General features: G+C 52.6%; 2 protein-coding genes across 3 annotated transcripts; both read right to left on the bottom strand.

Moving 5' to 3' along the window:
• Positions 1-1549: 1549 nt before the first annotated feature.
• LOC120660665 (U-box domain-containing protein 45-like) lies at positions 1550-5281 on the bottom strand. Of its 2 annotated transcripts, XM_039939280.1 has the most exons (3): positions 4743-5281; positions 3690-4628; positions 1550-2053 (listed from the first exon to the last, which is right to left on the bottom strand). In XM_039939280.1, exons 1-2 carry the CDS (start codon positions 5279-5281, stop codon positions 3722-3724), a joined length of 1446 nt encoding a protein of 481 aa, XP_039795214.1. In that variant the 3' UTR covers positions 1550-2053; positions 3690-3721. The 2 variants fall into 2 exon arrangements, with proteins under 2 accessions (XP_039795214.1, XP_039795213.1); XM_039939279.1 differs by lacking the exon at positions 1550-2053 and having other exon boundaries at positions 3457-4628.
• Positions 5282-15749: 10468 nt separating this feature from the next.
• LOC120660664 (probable CCR4-associated factor 1 homolog 7) lies at positions 15750-16985 on the bottom strand. Its single transcript, XM_039939277.1, has one exon. It carries the CDS (start codon positions 16781-16783, stop codon positions 15944-15946), a length of 840 nt encoding a protein of 279 aa, XP_039795211.1. The 5' UTR covers positions 16784-16985; the 3' UTR covers positions 15750-15943.
• Positions 16986-18767: the final 1782 nt, after the last annotated feature.

Genomic DNA, 18767 nt, shown 5'->3' with positions numbered 1-18767 from the left:
ACGTTCGATCGTCCTCGCTTCAACAAAAACACAGCTCTGCGCTTCCAGTTGGTTATACGTCATGTTCTTGTTTTTTTTATAATAAGGCCATATTTAGATCTTTACTCGTAAACTCCGTAAACCTAAAAAAACAGTCACATCGAATGTTTCGACACATGAATGGAGTATTAAATGAAATTTATTTATAATTTTTTTTTGTATAGATGAGTTGTAAATCGCGAGACGAATCTAATGAGCCTACTTAATCCATGATTTACAATAGTGATGCTACAGTAATTATCTGCTAATTATTGATTAATCATGAGTTAATTAGCATCATTAGATTCGTCTCGTGATTTACAATCCATCTGTGCAAAAAGTTTTGTAAATAGATTTTATTTAATACTTCAAATTAGCAAAATTTCAACGCAAAAAAATTTTAGCTCGAACTAAACATGGCCTTTTTTTAGAAAGTTCTGCCGATCCGCTCGCACGCAGGACCATGTGAGCGGCAGTGCGGAACGGAACAGTAGGAGGATTGAGGGAGGCAGGGCCGGCAGGCCGCGCCCGGGCGATACCGCATTATTATTACTCAGCCATCGCGGCAGCATCTTCTTTTCTTTCCGGTGTGTCTGTGTGTGAGAGAGAGACGGTGAGAGCCTCTCTGGAGTCTGGTCCTGTCGTCGAGGCTACCCGATCACCCACCCCTTTAATCATTCATCACGCACACCACATGACGATCACTACTACTCGCTCCTGGCTAGCTAGTAAGAGTGTAAGAACCAGAGCATGGGCCGCGCGAGCGTGTTTAGGCTGTACAGTTTGTGCGCGCGCGTGTCGTCTTCTGTTTGTCAACAGTGTCTTGACAACACCAGAGATTAACCGGTTGGTTTAACTATTTTTCCCCAGGTTAAAAACCGAGCACCGTCCAAGATACCAGTAGGATCATGACTAAAGTGGACTGAGGAGTGTGAAGAGTATGGACCACCTCTTTCCCCAAATCAAATACCCTCTCTCAAGTCGTCTCCACGGCAAACCCTATGAGGCTATGATACCCTCACTCAAGTTGTCCGCGTGTCTTACAATTGCTTCCAAAAACCTAATGAAGCAGTATGACTCCCAAAACACTCTTACGGGTTCATAGGTTTTTCTTTTTTTGAATCCCTCCGTTTTTAAATATATGACACCATTGATTTTTTTCTTCCTTTGACTATTCGACTTTTCTACAAATATTTATGCAAATAGCCAAATCTTCAAATTAGATTTAAGAGACTCTTGATAACAGACGTAAAGGTACTCATTTCACATCATTTAACTAACTGATTAATTAAATAATATTGATCAAAGTTAAAAAAGTCAACGGTGTCATATAAAAAAAAACAGAGGGAGTAGTTGGGTAAGATAAAGCAGGTTGAAATCAGCACTCGACCCTTGTTAGGGCAAGCTGCAGCTGCCGTACGTCATGATAACGGTCTGAGCCTCTGAGGCTTCAACCTAAAAATGCACAACGCAACACAACACATGACGAAAGCTGAAGCAGGTATCCGTTTTCAGGTCGGCAAAGACGAAATGATGAATGAATGAGCCAGCATTAAGATATGAAAACTTCTACAACCTCTTCCTAGTTCTTCTAAAACTCCCCACTACGTTATCACACACCCCAACACGAGAACATGTGCACACATCTAAAAGAGCAACGCTGACGCACTGACCACTAGATGTAGTAGTATGACTAGACTACTTAACCTATTCCCATATACAAAAGCGAAAGAAGAACAGTCGAAGCGATTAACAAAAGGAGAAGAAAAAAACCAATCAGGAGAACAACATCTCAAAGCTTTGGGGTCCTGTCCGGCATCTGAATTCGAATCGATCCATTCGAGCACGTGGTCTCCATCAGCAGGCACGAGAAAAGAGGCGACGAGCAAGCGAGCAGCCGATAAATAAAGTGCTTAGATTAGCCCATCTTCTAATCACTCCGCTCTGCAGGAGCTCCAAAGATTCCCGGTCTCCGACGCATGCAATGGGATGCAGTGCGGAGTGCAGCAAAGTCTCCTCCTTATCAATCTCCTGACTGCAAGAAAAAAAAAAGACGGGTTCAGAGAGAATTTTTTACTGTCTGGCCCATCATCAGGCAGCGCTGGTACAGTTCTAGGAGCCGTGGTCTCCATCAGCAGGAGATAGTAGAATAATCGTAGCATAAACTATTCCATGGGTTCGAGAGCTGGCTTGCAGGAGAAGCGAACAGGGGTACTGACAGTGGATTAGTTGTAACTTGTCGGCTTGTTTAGATGAAAAGCAAAAAATTTTGCGATTGAATCTTACTAATTTGAAATACTAAATAAAGTCTATTTACAAAATTTTTTGCACAGATGGGTTATAAATCGCGAGACGAATCTAATGATGCTAATTAATCTATGATTAATTCATAATTAGCGGATGATTATTGTAGCATCACTGTTGCAAATCATAGATTAAGTAGTCTCATTAGATTCGTCTCGCGATTTACAGTCCATCCATACAAAACGTTTTTTAAATAGACTTTATTTAGTACTTTATGCATGTGTCGAAATATTCGATGTGATGTTTTTTTTACGAAATTTACGGGTTTTTGATCTAAACAGCGCCAAAGCAACAAGCAGCTGTTAATGGCCATGGCAGCACCCGAGGTCGAGGCAAAGCGAGGCGCTGACCGATGCTGCCGAGGAGGAGAAGATAATGAAGAGAGCTTCTTGACCTTCTTGCTTGCAAACCGGTTTCCAAGGTGGGAAATGGCTGATGTTGCAGTTTAGGACAGTTCCAAAGCTAAACTCCTTGTACTTGCTGGTAGTGGTAGAGTGGTCAAAGATTAAACAAACTGAGAAAATTGTGTTTGGTAGGTTTACCCCCTGTTTGGTTGCAAACTTCCAAATTCCAAATTTTTTTTCCGGCACCTGTATGGAGACTTAAATCTATACGAAATAAAAAACGCATTGCGACTGCTGTCTGTAAATGGCGAGACGAATCTAATGAACCTAATTAGACTGTAATTAGATGCTAAATTGCTACATTAATGCTACAGTAAACAACCTCTAATGATGGATTAATTAGACTCATTAGATTCGCCTCGCGATTTACAGTTCTGTAATTATTTTTGTGAATAGTCTATATTTAGTACTTCAAATATAGAAAGATGTTTTTTTCAAAAACTTTACAGAGCGCAACCAAACACGGCCTTGGCTGTGTTTAGTTACTCCAAACTTTCCGTCACATCAAAATCACATCGAAATATTAAATATAGCAAATAACACATGCATGGAACACTAAATGTGGATAAACAAAACAATTTATTGCACAGTTTGGATGTACGTTGCGAGATAAATCTTTTAAGCCTAGTTAGCCTATGATAAGACAATATTTACCACATACAAACGAAAAGTGCTACAGCTTCACTTTTGATCTAAATACAGCCTTTGTGGAACGTGTTTGGAAGGGACAAATGTAAATTTCCATGGCTGATTAGACCGCTTGTTTAGTAGTAGCCGTTTGTGAGACAATGAGACAACGATTCAGTCAGTGACTGTAATGGCAGACAAAATGCTAGATCAGTGTTGATTGAGCAGCGATCAACTGAAGATGCAACGACATGCTCAAATGCTGTGTACTAGCTGAAGTTACTGGCGTTGTGCGGTTGTGAAGGGACGGCGTCAGCGCAGTGGTTCGATTTTTACCTGTGTTTTCTGTTCCGGTGGGGGCTTGGCTCCTAGAACGGCAGGCTCTTGGAGGTTGAGGAGGCCGTGAGCGCCTTGAGGCTCTCAGCCGACGCCGGCGCGAGGTCCTGCGGCAGCCGCGCGCGGCGCACGATGCGGCGCATGTTGCTCTGCAGGCTCTGCTGCACCAGCTGCCTCACGGCGCGCTTCTCCGCGCTCATGCAGGCGTCCGCGGGCTCCCCGTCCACCGCCTCCTCCCCGCGGCACCCGCGCTCCTGCGGGGCCGACACCGTCGCCACGACGCCCGAGGCGTCGCCGGCCACCTGCTTGCCCTTGTCGGCGCGTAGGATCTCCAGGATCCTGGACGCGCGCTTCTGCGCCAGCGCCGTGCCGACGAGCGTGAGCTCCAGGAGCGCGGACGTGGCGCCGGCCTCGGCCATGGCCGCGCGGTCGCCGTAGCTCCGGTGCGCCAGGACCATCAGCACGTAGGCCGCCTTCTCCTGGCACCCGGGCTCGTCGGCCCAGTTGAGCACGTCGACGAGGGACGGCACCGTGTCGGGCGCGCGGCTCACCGCGCGGCGGCCCTCCGGGCAGGCCGCCACGAGGTTGCAGAGCGCGGCGAGCGCGCGGTCTGTGACGGGCGCGTCCCCGACGGACGCCACCAGCGCCGGCGCGAGCCCGGCCGCCAGCAGGTGCGGCGCGTTGGCGGGCGCGATGGAGAGGTTCAGGAGCGCGCGCAGCGCGTCGTGGCGCGCCTGCTCGGTGTCGCACGCGCCCTGGAAAGCGCGCACGAGGAACGGGGCGGCGCCGGACGCGCCGATGACGGGCTTGTTGGCGTCGAGCGCGCTGAGGCAGAGAAAGTTGGCGACGACGGCCTCCGTGAGCGCGGCGGACGCGCCGCCCTCCGCAATGCGGAGCATCTTGTGCACGGCGCCGGCCTGCACGATCGCCGCCTTGTTCCTGGGAATCGCAGCAACCAACTCCGACGACTCAGAAACCAACCAAATACACCCAGATCTGATCACGAAGCGGAGGAAACAGAGGAGCGCGAGAAGGAAAACGCGCGAGACTCACGTGTCGTTGCCGATCCCCAGGTTGAGCAGCGCGTACAGCGCGGCGTTCGTGACCTCCTCCCCGCCGCCGCCGCCCTCGTCCAGCATCGCGACGAGCGGCGGGATGGCGCCGAGCATCGCGAGCATCTCCCTCGCGGCGGCGTCGTCCTTGGCTTTCCTCCGGACGGCCGCCGCCGCCTCGACGCGGGACATGCACGCGCCGCCCCCGGCGCCCTGGAGCGCCCCCACGACGCCCTTGAGCTCCTCGAGCGCCTCCACCTTCCTGGCCGCCGCGTCGGCCTCGTCTTCGTCGCCGCCGCCGCCGCACTCGGAGGGCTCTTCCGCCCTGAGCAGCTCCGCGAGCCTGTCCGAGCGCGGGCGCGGCCTCGGCATCCGCTGCGGCGACCGGTACGGCGTCCGCCCGCGGCAGGATCCACCCCCATCCGCGCCGCCGCCGCCGCACGTGAGGACCTCGAGCACCTTCCTCCGCAGCGCGGCGGCCGAGAAGATCGGCCAGAGCCGGAACCCGCCGGCGTCGGCGTGCGCGCACCTCGCCACCATCGATCGCGTCACGTTCCTGCTGCGGCGGCGCGGGCTCCGTCCGCAAGTCGCATTGGCCGGCCGTCGGCCGGAGGCGGGCGGGCGGGCGGGGCGAGACACCTGGCTGCGCTCGGGCGCTCGCGGCTGGCGTCCGGAGGAAGCCGTGGCGCGGCGGGGTGAGCTGGGGTTTATACGCGTGGAGAGGGGGACGCTGGGCGCAGCCAGTGTGGGCCTGACTGAAGACCGCCGGGCCGGTGGGGCCGCGCGGTCAGCGGGATGGGGGGGTTCTTTTGTAGAGGAATAGAATAAAAGCTAATAAATGGTGTTAGATTTGAGCCGAGGACCTCGAGGCGATTGTTAATGGCGCGCTTAACTGAATTGGCTTGTTTATGGTTGCGGGCATACAGTATGGCCGCACAGTGTACCACCAGTGAGGCAGGTCTAATTACAGCTGGATCTTCCAGGGAAGGAAGACGAAGAGGAGCCTGATAAAGAATTGTTACCGGTGCTGTCAGCTTGGCCGCCAACCAGGTCGGTGAAATGACGCTTGGTTAAGATTAAGACCTTGCCCGCGACGCTCCAGCGTGATCTTGATGCCGATGACGCCATGACGGGGGAAGCACTGGATTTTTTTTTGAAAGAAGGAAGCACTGGAATTTGGACTTTGTTTATGGTTGGGTTCCGGTTCGTTGACCATGACGATGGTTTGTGGATCCACGCATCCTCTGTCAATTTGGTGTTGCTGTCTCTCATATGTAACCACGCAGATTCGACGTGAGCACCTGGCGGACCGTGAGAGCTGTGCACCGTCGATCGATGATCCAAATGCCCGATTGGTCTTGCAAGCAGCGGATCCATGTGTGGAGACTGGAGTGGAGAAACAGATGGTGAGCTCATCACGCCCACAAAGCGCTGCTGCCGGAACCCCCCACACAACGCCCAGCTCCCCCAGCTGGGCACCGCCGATGCATAAAAGGATTTGCTGCTTACGGAGCTCTCCAGTCCCAGGTCGCACACCCGAATCATGGGGTGGGACTCGTCATGCTAGCTGCGCGCTCCTGTTCTCCTCTCCTCGTACCAACATCCCGGCGCGGCACGGCGTGGCAGAGACGAGAGGCGTGTGTCGTGTGCTGCTGACGACTGCTCACGGGAGAGATGGACCTCGCGAGGCGCGCATACGCCCGTGCCGGGCGCCGGCCGTCCATGGTACGTTGCCAGCCCCGGCCATATCTCCATTGATGATTCATGGAGGGCGCAGGAGCTCGCGGTAAGTAATAAGGAGGCATGGCGGCCATGCCTCACGGTTTCGACTTTCAAGCGCACACAGAGCCACTTTGACTGCAGGGTGCAGGCTCGTGGAGCAGGAGCCCTGTTTGGTTCGTTCCAGAATTACTTATTAGAACACGCAAGTCGAGAAATAATTCTCGCATGCATGGGTAGATGAAGCCCATGTTTAGTTACAAGAATTTTTGGAATTTTAGTATTATAGCACTTTCGTTTGTATTTGGTAATTATTATTCGATCATGTGTTAACTAGGTTCAAAAGATTCGTTTTGCAAATTACAAACAAACTGTGTAATTAGTTATTTTATTTAGCTACATTTAATACTTCATGCATGCATTCAAAGATTCGATGTGATGGTGAATCTTAAAGTTTTGGGATTTTGGATGCAACTAAACAAGAGCCAAGTCTATTTGCAAAATCTTTTTAGGGATAGGTATAACTTTTCATGACGAATCAAATGATGGTAATTAATTAATGATTGGCTACAGTGATACTACAGTAACCATCATCTAATTATGCGGTCAAAGGTCTCGTTATATTCTTCAGAGTTCCTAGGCTCCTGGTGCAGAGGTTCTAGAGTTAGTTTTTGTAAACTGGTTTTATTTGACACTGTAATTAACTGTCAAAGTGTTAATCTATTATCTTATTATTTGGCCAACAAATGGAGCCTCCACGTTAGTTTTCAAGGCCTAGAAATTCTCACGTTAATCGGAGAAAAATAAAAAAAATACAAATTACCCATTATAATAAAAATTAGCCTAAAATACCACTGTGCCTAATTAAAAATTACCAACCAATGTCATTATGAAAAATTAAATATAAAATATCATTTAGCTATGTATCAGTTACAAACATATACTATTAATTAATAAAAACTAAAGCTAACAACAATCAATCAAAATAAAATAAAAATAAGAATAATTATATGCATAATATTATTAAAACTCAACAAATCAAATTGTTATTATAGGTAGATCATATTTGAATTGTTATAACCAATAATAGGATATAATTTACGATAATGAACAAGATGATGTATGGTAAAAAATAGTATAATCTTTAAGTAAAAATATAATGACATACAAATTTTTTGAATTTTCAATACTAGCAGCGCGCGGACTATACACCTAATTTTCTAAAATTCTAGCAGCCAAACGGGACCGCTATTTATCTGCTTCGATCTTGAAGTAGCCCCGCTCTGGCTCTCCGCACAGCATGCGCTCGCCACCGACGCAACTACGCAAGTCACCTCGGGTCAACGCGCCGCATCGGATTTTTGGAAGAGCTCGAGCGGGGTCGCCAGGAGGACCTGTGCCGCTACCGCCTCATCCAGCACCGCCGATCGGTGTCGTGCGGCGGATCAGCTTTTTTCCACTCGGGCGCGGCAGCGACCAGCGGCCAGCCAGCCAACCGGAGTACGAGATCGCGCAGCTGGCTGCCGACCGGATCGCAAAGTGAGACGACGGTCGTACCGTACGGCCCCCGCGCCCGCCACCGCCACCGACGCTCGCTCCCAGCATTTACGGCGGCACCGGGCCCCGGTCGGTGGCGCCGAGCGGCACGAGGCTGGCGCGAGGGAGACGGAGATAGGGAGAGGGGGAGTACGACGCGCCCAGTGCTCACGACGTGCGACGGTGTGAGATCACCATCTCCCGCGTGCGGCGGCGAGGCCAGATTCAGAAAGATACCGGTGCTTCGCAGCACACAGGACTCGTGCGCGTCGCGTAGGGCTTGTCCTGACTCACGAGGGATTCCCGTCCCAAATCATTGGAGAGCCGGACGGTAGAGGCGTAGAGCAGCGCATGGGCATGACTGCTTCACCACGGCCTACCACGGCGAGCAGTGCAGGCGCGGACGCGGGTGAACGTGGCGGCGGTCGTCCACAGTTGACAGGAGCCGGAGGCCGCCGGAGCGGGGCGGGTCTTGAAGAATTGGTCGGCGTACCTGTTGGTGGCGGCTTTAAATTGGCTGGTGGATGCACAGCACAGGAGCGGAGCGGAGCGGCACAGTGACGCCACCGCCGGACCGTCGTGCGATTTATTCACAGTTTGCGATGGTACGGTGATCAATGGATGTGCTCCAATGATCGTAGCCATTAGCTACCTCGTCTGATGCTGATCAGACTAGCACCAACCCTTTTCAGACCGCGTGCAGCGCCGGCACAAGTCGAAATTGGTCGATGCGCGCCGTACGCCGGGGGGGAGGGGGCGAATCCCCCGGAGTAGACCTGGGCATGGGTCACCTGACCCGAACAACCCGACCCAACCCGCCCGAAAAAAACCCGACCCGACCCGACCCGAGCTATGTGGCGGGTGGGCGCGGGCCGTATTTTTTGACCTGCAACAATCAACGGGCCGGGCACGGGCCGTGATTTTTGACCCAAAACCCGACCCAACCCGAAAAAACCCGACCCAAAGGCCAAAAAAACCCGACCCAACCCGAAAAAAACCCGACCCGACACGCCCGCGCAGGGTGCACGGGCCAACCCGACCCGACCCGGTGATAGGTACGGGTCGGGCGCGGGCCGTCCTATGCGACCCGTGACCCGGCCTTGACCCGACCCGAACCCGACCCGACCCGACATTTGCCCAGGTCTACCCCGGAGTGGTGCGCAACCACCGAGGAAATGGAATGGGCAACAACACCTGCTGCATACCGGACTTTCCGTACCTATAGATGGCCAACGGGAGCCCGGCCCGGCACGATGTCGTGCCGTGCTGTGCCGGTGCTCACCGTGCCGCCGCCGTGCTCGTGCCTGACCGTCGGCTCAAGGCACGACCCGTGGGCCGTCGGGCCGGCCCGAAAGCACCGAGCGGCGGGTCCGCCCAGGGAGAGCCGGAGCCTGGAGGCGGGAAGGGAGACGGCCGCGCCACCCGCGCGTGTCGCCCAGGGAGAGCCGGAGCCTAGACGTGCGAGCTAGGGGCGGCGAACCGGCGGACGACTCGTGGCCGTGGAGGGGGGCCGGGGACGGGATGGACGGCGAGCACGTGGGTGTGGCCGTGTGGGGGCGTCGACTGGGCGGCACGGCATCAGGGCGGGGGCGGCCGCTCGGCGCCTGCGTGTTTGGCCGGCAGCTACTTGGGAGTCGGGGGCTCGGGGCGGCTGATTAGGGTTGGATGGGGAGGAAGCGGGGGAGGGGGGTGTTGAATGGGCCGGGCGCCACTCGTGGGCTGGGCTGTCAAGCTCCAAGGAGCCATTGGGGGTGGGGTGGAGGGGAACGGGCCGTCACCGGGCCAATTGTTCGGACGGGCCGTGCCCGTGCCGTGTCACAGGCCGGGGTGCGGCCCAAGCACGTCCTGCTCCTCCGGGCCGTGCCAGCCCGGGCCCGTAGGTTAACAAGCCGAGCCGGGCTTGGACCGAGCCAAAAAAAACATGCCTTGTGCCAGGCTAACGGGCTCGGGCTGCATGTACAACAATATCCGTACCACCGTACCAGACTACCAGTGCGCCAGCGGCACTGCAGCGTCCTGTCCCGCGACCCCGCCTCGCGCGTTCAGCACGAGGACCGTAACGGTGGACGGCGTTCAGCCCCGCCACCGACACCTGCGGACGGTCGGTCCCCCAGCGGTTGACAGCAGCAGCACGAACGCTCTGCTCCGAGCCCCCCTCCTCCTCTCCACGTGCCGGGACCGAGCCTCGGGTCGACACGAGCGTACAGAGGAGGCGGCGGCGGCGATGCGATCGTTACCGAAAGTGTGTACCCGCGGTGGGAGCGCCCGTCCTGAATCTTGATGAGGATTTTTGGGATCCCAAATCATTGGGGGCGACTGGTGAGGGCGAGGGCGCGGCCACCAACCCACCCCCCACGCTGTCGCGTGCGGCGCGTGGCCCATGCCGGCATGCCCGCGCCGCGGAGGGCGACGCCCAGCGGCGCGGGGACGGGCGGGCGTAATGGCAGACGCGACGCCGGGTCCTGCGGTCGCCGAGCCGGATGGCATTCAATGGGGGCGGCCTTGACTCCGAAACCCGGCTGGTGGGCGGCACGCACGACGACGCCACCGCTCGGCTCGGCCAGGGACGAGAGCGACGCGGCCGCTCGGGGGCACGCACGCACGCCCTCCTCGAAGCGCAGGAATAGCTGCGCTGCGTGCGCGGGGCTACCGACCGGGGCTGCTCGCCGTCGCCGGACAAGGTCACCGGTGTGGGGGTGTCGAGAGATGAGGATCCATGGGTCGGTCCTACGCTTTGGGCATGTGGGTCTACGGCAGGCTGTCAAAACGCATGGTATCGGTGGAGCCCCAAGTCGAAGACGGCTCAGCATGCTGAGCAAGTGAAGTGAAGGCAGGTCAGGTCAGATCAGCATCGTTCTAGAACCACAACTACTGTGGATAAACTCATAATTCATACTAGTCTGTAACCAAAGGCACGCCAGGACCTGGGCATGTGCTGCCCTCTGGCCTCTGCTCCCCGCATACCTACTGAAGATGCCGGGCGTGCGTCGAAGTAGGAACAGTCTCGCTGGCCTGATCCATCCCGGGGCACAGGGGATGGACGCGGCGCATTACGTCAAAAACTACGGGGACAGCAAGGACGTGATCAACACCACATGGATCAAAGTAACATGATCGGTGGGAGGCCGGCTGGTTTTGACTTGCAGGCAGGGGCCTGAGAAGCAAGGGGATCAGACCTGGCATGGCATGTAACCTCAGCAGGAAGAGCCATGTCGCCTCATGTGATGGATGATTCGACGGTAGCTGCTCAGCTCCTCCGCCCCCGCCAAAGGGCAGGCGTTAGCGGCGGCCGGCGGCACAAAGGGCGGCGCGGCGTGAGCACGGACGGGCGGACGGCAGCTGCTCAGCTTGTTCCGCCCAGCTATGGGGAGCCCAGCAGCCGTGGGCCGAGTTGCTGGCCCGGCAGCATGAGGTTGCAGCAGCAATCCAACTCCACCTCCACTGGCAGGCGTCGATCCCGCAAATTGTCCAAGCGAAACTTATTTCAAATCAACCGGCTTCAGAAAGATGCTACCAGTTGTTCTACACATCCAGAAGATACAGCTGATCGGCACAAGTGTTTCCCAAAGCAGATACTGTACCACATAGAAATGCAAAAGAGACTGTAGCAAAGGTTTCAGGATAACTGAACACAAAGCCAGGTTGCTGTAGGTAGTAAAAATAGCCTATTCCTAGCGACTGATATTTACCCATTTCTAATGTTTTCCACCACTTCAGAGTTCAGAGCAACGAGCCAGCCAGTTTCACTGTCTCAGCGGGAACCCTAAAAAGCCTTTAAAGTGGCGCCATTCTCTCCGCACCGGTAATGCTAGCTCAATTGACAGGATACATGAAATGTTTCCTATAAGTGAAACTTTTATTTCAATAGCATCCAACCTAAAACTATTAAGGCATGTATCATGATAATGTTCGCTTCAGCCTTCAGACGGTAAACGTGACTTTACCCTGAAAATAGGTGGTACCTGCCAATGCCAATAAATAAACAAAATCTACTGATAATGAAGAGCTCGTAGTAATAGGAAATGACAACCAACACACGGCAAGATCATACAGTACTCATGAAACAACTCAATGATAATCATAACCAAACAATGTTCTAACATACTTTTTTTACAATGATCACCAGTGAAATCATTGAGCATAGTACAACCAAACACAATGGGTGTCAAAACCTCGTTCAAAAAGGAAGTTCACATTTAAGTTACTATAGAAGGTTTTCTTTGGGCTTTGACCAATTTCTGAGATCATACCAAAAGCCCTACATAGAGTCACCATATAGCCAGTACAGAACCAGTTTATAATTGATATGCACCACCTCCACAGGCAACGACTGACCATATATTTATTTTAGATTCAGTTGACCGTTAGTTGGTATCAGGATTCTCACCTAATGCCAATATCACTGTTTAATTCATCTCACTGCTATTTGAATATGTGTTCTTTTGATTGGTGGAACTCCAAAAAGATGGATAACAATAGCCAGTGGATGCAATGCATATAGATACAAATTCCATGTCCCCATCGAATATCAAGTGTAAACATAAAGTTCCATTAAAGAGTACATGTGAGTTTGAGCTCCATCCAAAAATTTGATAATAAGTGACATTAAAACACTGAAATGTCTTCACCTTTAGGAAAGGGTATAGAGGTGATAATAGTGAGTCCATATACCAACTTTCAGATTTGCTCCAAGACCATGTCAACCTAGATGCGATAAGATTGAGTAAAATGCACTGGGGTCCTTAAACTAGTTGACATGTTCTGTTTAGGTCCATGAACTCCGAAAGTGCATTTCTGGGTCCCTAAACTTTTTAAGTCGTTCACCGCAGGTCCATACGCATCCATGTGGGCAGCTAGCGCTGATGTGGCACGCTGACTAGGCGCTCTCTCATTTTCTCTCTCTCTCTCTTTCTCTCCCAAGCCCCGACCCACCTGGACGGCGGCGCCGCCGCCCGTGAGCGCCGCCGTCCCTCCTCCCTCCTCGCCACGCCGAGCTCGCCCCTCCTCCCTCTCCTCGACCGGCTACGGCGGATCCCCTGTCCCCTCCATGCGGCGGCTGCGGCAGGGCGGACCGGCGGCCGCGGCGCGGCCGGCGAGCGGCCACGGCGGCGAACCACCTCCCCTCCGCTCCTCGCCCTATCCTTCCACGCCTCCCTCCTCCTCGCCGCCTCCCTCCTCCCTCCCAAGCTCCTCCTCGGGTCCTCGCGTCGGCCGTGGTGGAGCTCGCGCGCGCTGGCCCGGCGGAGCTCCCGATCGGCGGCCGTGAGTGGGGCCCACTGCGAAGGTGGGGGAGAGGGAGAATGGCGAGCACAGAGCCTCGCCGGCGGTGGGGCGGAGGGTGCGCGCCGGTCCGCGGCCGCGCCGCCCCGCCTCGCCGTGCGTCGTGCGCCATGCCGGCCGCCGGATCGCGGAGGACCCGCCATGGCCGCTGCCCATGAAGGAGGGGGGAGGACGAGGAGGCGCCATGGCCGCGGGATCCGCCCAGCCTGGCGAGCGCGCGCCGCCGCGGCCGCCCCGCCGCGCACGCCGCGCCACGCAGGCCCGACCGCGAGTGGAGGGCGCCGCGCGAGGAGGCAGCAGACGGCGGGCTCGAGGGGCGGCGCTGGAGTGGCGGTCCGGCTCGTCTGCGCCGTGAGGCCCGACGCTGGGGGAGCGTGCGGATCTGGCCGCCGCCGCGCAGGGGAGAGCTAGGCAGGGGAGCAAGGGAGAGCTCGACCTTGCTGCCGTGTTTGCGCGCGGGTCGCCGTGGTGATGCCGGGTTGGGATGGAGGTGCCGCCGGGAGGGAGGTGAAGGAGCCGCCGCAAAGCCGCAGGGGGCCGGCGGAGCTTGAGCGCGGCCTCGGGCTCGCCGGCCTCGAGCGAAGGATGAGGGAGGAGGGGCTTGCGGGCGCCGCCGCCGCCGCCATGGGCCTGGGCGCGCGTGCCGCCGCCGCTGGCCCTGCGCGCGAGCCGCCTCCGCTGGCCCTGCACGCGTGCCGCCGCCGCTGGCAGCGCGCGCGCTCGCCGCCACCCCGCGCCCCTGCCGCCGGAGGGGACGGGACGGCTTGCGGCGGGGGCAGGAAGGGATGGCTGGGGCGGCTCGCCGGCAGGGGAGGAGAGAGGAGACGAAGGGAGGGAGGGCCGGGCCCCTGCTCGCCGGAGAGGGAGGAGGCGCCGAGAGAGCGGGGGGCGCCGCCGGCTAGAGGGAGGCGGAGGCGGAGGCGGAGGCGTGATGGAGGGGGGAGGACGGGGGGAGAGAGAGGGGGAACAATAAAAAGAAAATCCACGTCAGAGCCGACTTGGCGATCCACGTATACGGTCAGCGCCTAGTCAGCGTGCCACATCAGCACTAGCTGCCCACATGGATGCGTATGGACCTGCGGTGAACGACTTAAAATGTTTAGGGACCCAGAAATGCACTTTCAGAGTTCATGGACCTAAACAAAACAGGTCAATTAGTTTAAGGACCCACGGTGCATTTTACTCGATAAGATTCATATAGACAAAGTAATTGTTTCTTTTGCTATTGAAAATGTCACTGCAGCACTTGAACTGGTGCAACCAAGTTGCCTCAGTGCATTCCATCAAATTCACCAAGTAAAATCAGATAGCAGAAAATCACACCTAACCTAAGTACGACTTTTGTGGGAAATCATAACTGAAGAGAAAACTGATCCTATTTGGTGGCAAGCAAATGGAAATCACCAAACACACAAGCATCAACACAATTATCCAATATTCATAAATAGTTAAATGTTTATTCCGCAATCCATGCTCAAGGAACACGGGTAATATCAGTTCAAATGAAAAGAAATGATGAGGACTAGCGCAGCAAAGCTTTTTTTAAAATTTATTAACATACTTTGGCATACTGTTTAAGCAAAAGCTTTCTAAGACAGTACATAATCAAGCTCTGATTTAAAAGTATGTGCACCGACCATGATGCACTCACATAGATAGAAACAAAATTTGGCAGCAAATGATGAGATCTACTACAATGGACAGCGTGTTCCCATAATGAAATTCAAACTTGATAGTACACAATCTACAGCAGCCAAGACAGTACTATATGGGTTCAGGAAAAATAAAACATAACACAATAAATCGGTTACCTAGCTATCTGCAGCATTAAATATTAGACAAATTCACAAAAATCTTCTTCAAGATGTCCAAACTGAAACTTTCAGAGAATGGATTTTTTATGAACAATATAACGCTATGTGACGTCACTTTGCACCTTATGTGAAATGTTTTTCACTCTTAGCACTGTGTAGATATTCACTGCTATTTGGATATGAGCCTTTTTGGCAGTGGAATCCGAAACTCATGTGTATTGTTCAATTCATTAGTTGGTTCAAGTGGCCCACTGAACTCACAAAATTATGCAAAACAACAGAGGTGTATAGTGCACTGTGTTTGTGGTGTGGGAACTAGGGACTGCAAAACTACAGCTATAGCCTCCATAAAAAGAGAATGCAAATTGGATGTTATAGAAGGGTACAGAAATCAGAATAATGCCTATAAACACCCACGATTCAAGGGTAACCCAGAAGCCATGTAACTGATGAGCTTTATATATCAGAGGACAAGTTAAAGTGTTCCTTTTGCTACTGAACAGTGTTTGACACTGCAGATGATGACTTGGTGTAATTGATTGATTACCATAGCATTGTAGACGTTGATAATGTTTGAGTCTTCAGTTGGTGAATTGGTGATTACTGATTACTGTGGCATTATAAACCTCAAAGAGCAGTCAACACCCAACAACACATTCTATCAAACCACAGCTAAATCATACAGTAGAAACCACCTTAGCAGCCCAGCTGAAGGTAGTTTTGGTGTTGAAATCACAATTGAGTGAAAAGCCATACCTATCCAGGGCAAGCAAAAGGAAATCATCAAGCAGAGTAACCAAACAGATTTCTCCATTCCCATAAATAGTTCATCTTTTATTTAACTATCCATTACTCAGTGAGCTGAGGTGGTCTCCCCACCCTCAAAGCCAAGCCCATACAACACACCGGCATATTTCTCGGTTAACCCGTTGAAGTATGCCTCCTTGAGCTTCTTGAAGGAAAGCGCAGTCAGAAGCGAGTCGGACCCTGCCTGGTGGCAGATTCCAACCCTGGCGACGTCGAGCAGCTCAGCAAGCTTGTTCAGCCCGCCATGGAGGCTATTGCAGAATCTCATGAGGTGTTTGATGTCGTAGATCACAGGGAAGTAAATCTTGACGAGATGGAAGAATCCCGACATGGTGTCAGGCAGGTTTGTGCCGGTGAGCAGCTTGAGCAAGTAGCCGAAGTCGTAGCCGCTGTGAAAGGTTACCCAACGCACATCGGAATTCATCACGACGCCGGAGGACATAAGCAGCTCCGCGAAGCGTCGAGCGTCGGCTCCATCCGCACCGTGGCGGGCGAAGTCGATCCCACTGCGGCGGAGCAGATCGATGGAGTCCGCGGCGGCGACGTCGGTCCGGGGGTCGAACCCTCGGAAGTTGAACTGCCAGACGCAGGGTCGGCCGCCTGGGCCAAGCGCCGGCAGCCCTCCATGCTCGTCGGAGAATGTGAGCCCGAGCTGAATAAGCTTAAGCATGTCGACGTTGGCCTTGAGGGTGGCGTAGTTGAACTCGGCAGCGGATTTGTAGGTGCCGAGCGGGCGGCACACCACGCCGGGGAACTCCGTGTCCATGGCGACGTAGGGGTAGTCGTCGACGATGTCGCGGATCACGGCGAACTCGGCTTCAAGGTTGTCCGCCCAGACCTCGCGGATCTCCACATCGTCGGGCTTCTCTGCAGCGGGCGTCGCCATCGGCTCGGGCGCATCCAAGATTCGAGCTTTATTCTCCTCTCCTCTTCGGCCGCCAGAGCTCTTTCGGCAACAACAGCTAGGGTTCGCGTGGTGGAGCGGGAGCGGGAGCGGAGGCGGGGGCGGGAGGGGGAGGACGGAGGAGGGGGACGTGGAGCCCACGGGTCAGCGGCGAGGGGTGGGGGCTCCCATGGGCGGGGCGGATGGGGGGTGGGGGTGGGGGTGGGGGTGGTGAGATCCGGCAAGGAGAGGAGAGTCCGATGGGGGAATTCGGGGGAAGAAGAAGAGCATAGCCTCGAATGGGGAAAGTGGGTGCCGTGCGCCGCCGGCTCACGATTGGTGCCACGTGGTGGGGCCCGTTTTGCGGGAGCCGCGGGCATGATTGCCGCCCGGGGCCGCCGGGCGTGCCGACCTGCGGCTGGCCGATAGGGCCTCCCCATGTATCTAGCGCTGTTTTTTTCATGCTAAGTCGCACTTGAGTCCAGGTGGACACGTCATGTTAAGTAGAGTTTAATTTGTTTTTTTCTACTCATAGTCGGGACACATAAAAAATAAATATTTTTATTCACTTTTAATAAATTTCTCTCTCCAATTCGATTTCAGGGCACCACCATGAGTAATCAAATTGCTCTCAAGTTTATCGACCACTGAATTGAAATAGGATGAAAAGAAATAATATATACTATTAGAGCACTGAAGGTAACAGTTTCGACATGAAAAATTATAATTATTAACAGCCATTGTATAAGAAACATTTCCCTACTTGACATTCTGGATCAGTTTCAAGAGAGCTGTAAGTCTGTACTTGTATGGTGCTTTATAAATTTTAATTGTGGTGAATTTATATAAGGTAATGACTTTATTACAGACTGCCGTACGTTTGTGCTATTGTATGGCAGTCTAAGTTGACATTTCACCACCGCGGGACAGTAGCACACGCAAGCAATTTTAAAACGAAAAAGTTGTAGTTCTTAAACCATCCATCAAAATCAAAATCCGATTGCACAGGTGTGTTTGTTTCAATAAAAGCTTCAAAATAAGATCTCACACCACTATATTTTAATGATATAATTTTTTTGAGAGAAAATATTTTTTCGCGTATTCTAATTTGCTTATGATGTTTGCAAAAATTGTTCATGGGTTTACATAATGTTGCTTTTGCATGCTCGAGTTCAGTTAAGTGGACATTGATGTTCATATTGTGAAGATAGAATATTTAGTGTCAATAGTGCATAAGGGTAAACAACTTTATTAGGTAGGTGAATATTGACCGCATGATCAATAATAGACAACTTTAGCAGATCGATTGAGCATTTTAACAAATTGATTTTGGCATTTTTTTCATTGTATATAAAGCAATTTATGTGTTTTAAAAAGTATCGTCGAAATATATTCAAGTGGGGTCTTGTTTTGAAGGTCTCCTCGAAAGAGATACACCTGTGCAATTGGAATTTGATTTTGATGCTCGGTGTTGAAACTATGATCATTTCTATTTTGAAATTATGTGCATGCATGCACTTTTTCTTTCTCTCATTGCCTATCATATGCATGCACTTTTTCTTACTCTCCTTGCCTATCACATGCATGCACACATCACCAAGAGGGGCGGCCGTACCACCGTTCTAATTTACGGCCGGCCGTAAGTTAGCCGCGTTATTTATATAAATCTCAATGCCTAGATAAGAAAAAATTACCTCCTAACAAAAGTGTCATTTGAACTAACAAAGCATAACATAAATGTATATAGTTTTAAGTTAACACGACACATATATGCATATAGATAATTTTTAAATTTTGAAATCATGAATGTATGGAATGCTTAAACAATTTAACACGAAGAAGTTCGAATTATTGATAAGTATTTAAATTCAAAAATTCCATGGGAAATGCTAGTAAAAATTCATCCTAACTCATGGAACAAAAGTTTATCCTTGTAGACATTAAGTAGGATGAAAAAATTTTGAGCACCTTAAATAAATCACTTTAA

The sequence above is a fragment of the Panicum virgatum genome, chromosome 2N (assembly GCF_016808335.1).
Source record: "Panicum virgatum strain AP13 chromosome 2N, P.virgatum_v5, whole genome shotgun sequence".
Lineage (NCBI taxonomy): Eukaryota > Viridiplantae > Streptophyta > Magnoliopsida > Poales > Poaceae > Panicum > Panicum virgatum.
Note: the sequence above shows the minus strand (reverse complement) of the source record. Positions and strands in the feature narration are given on the sequence as shown.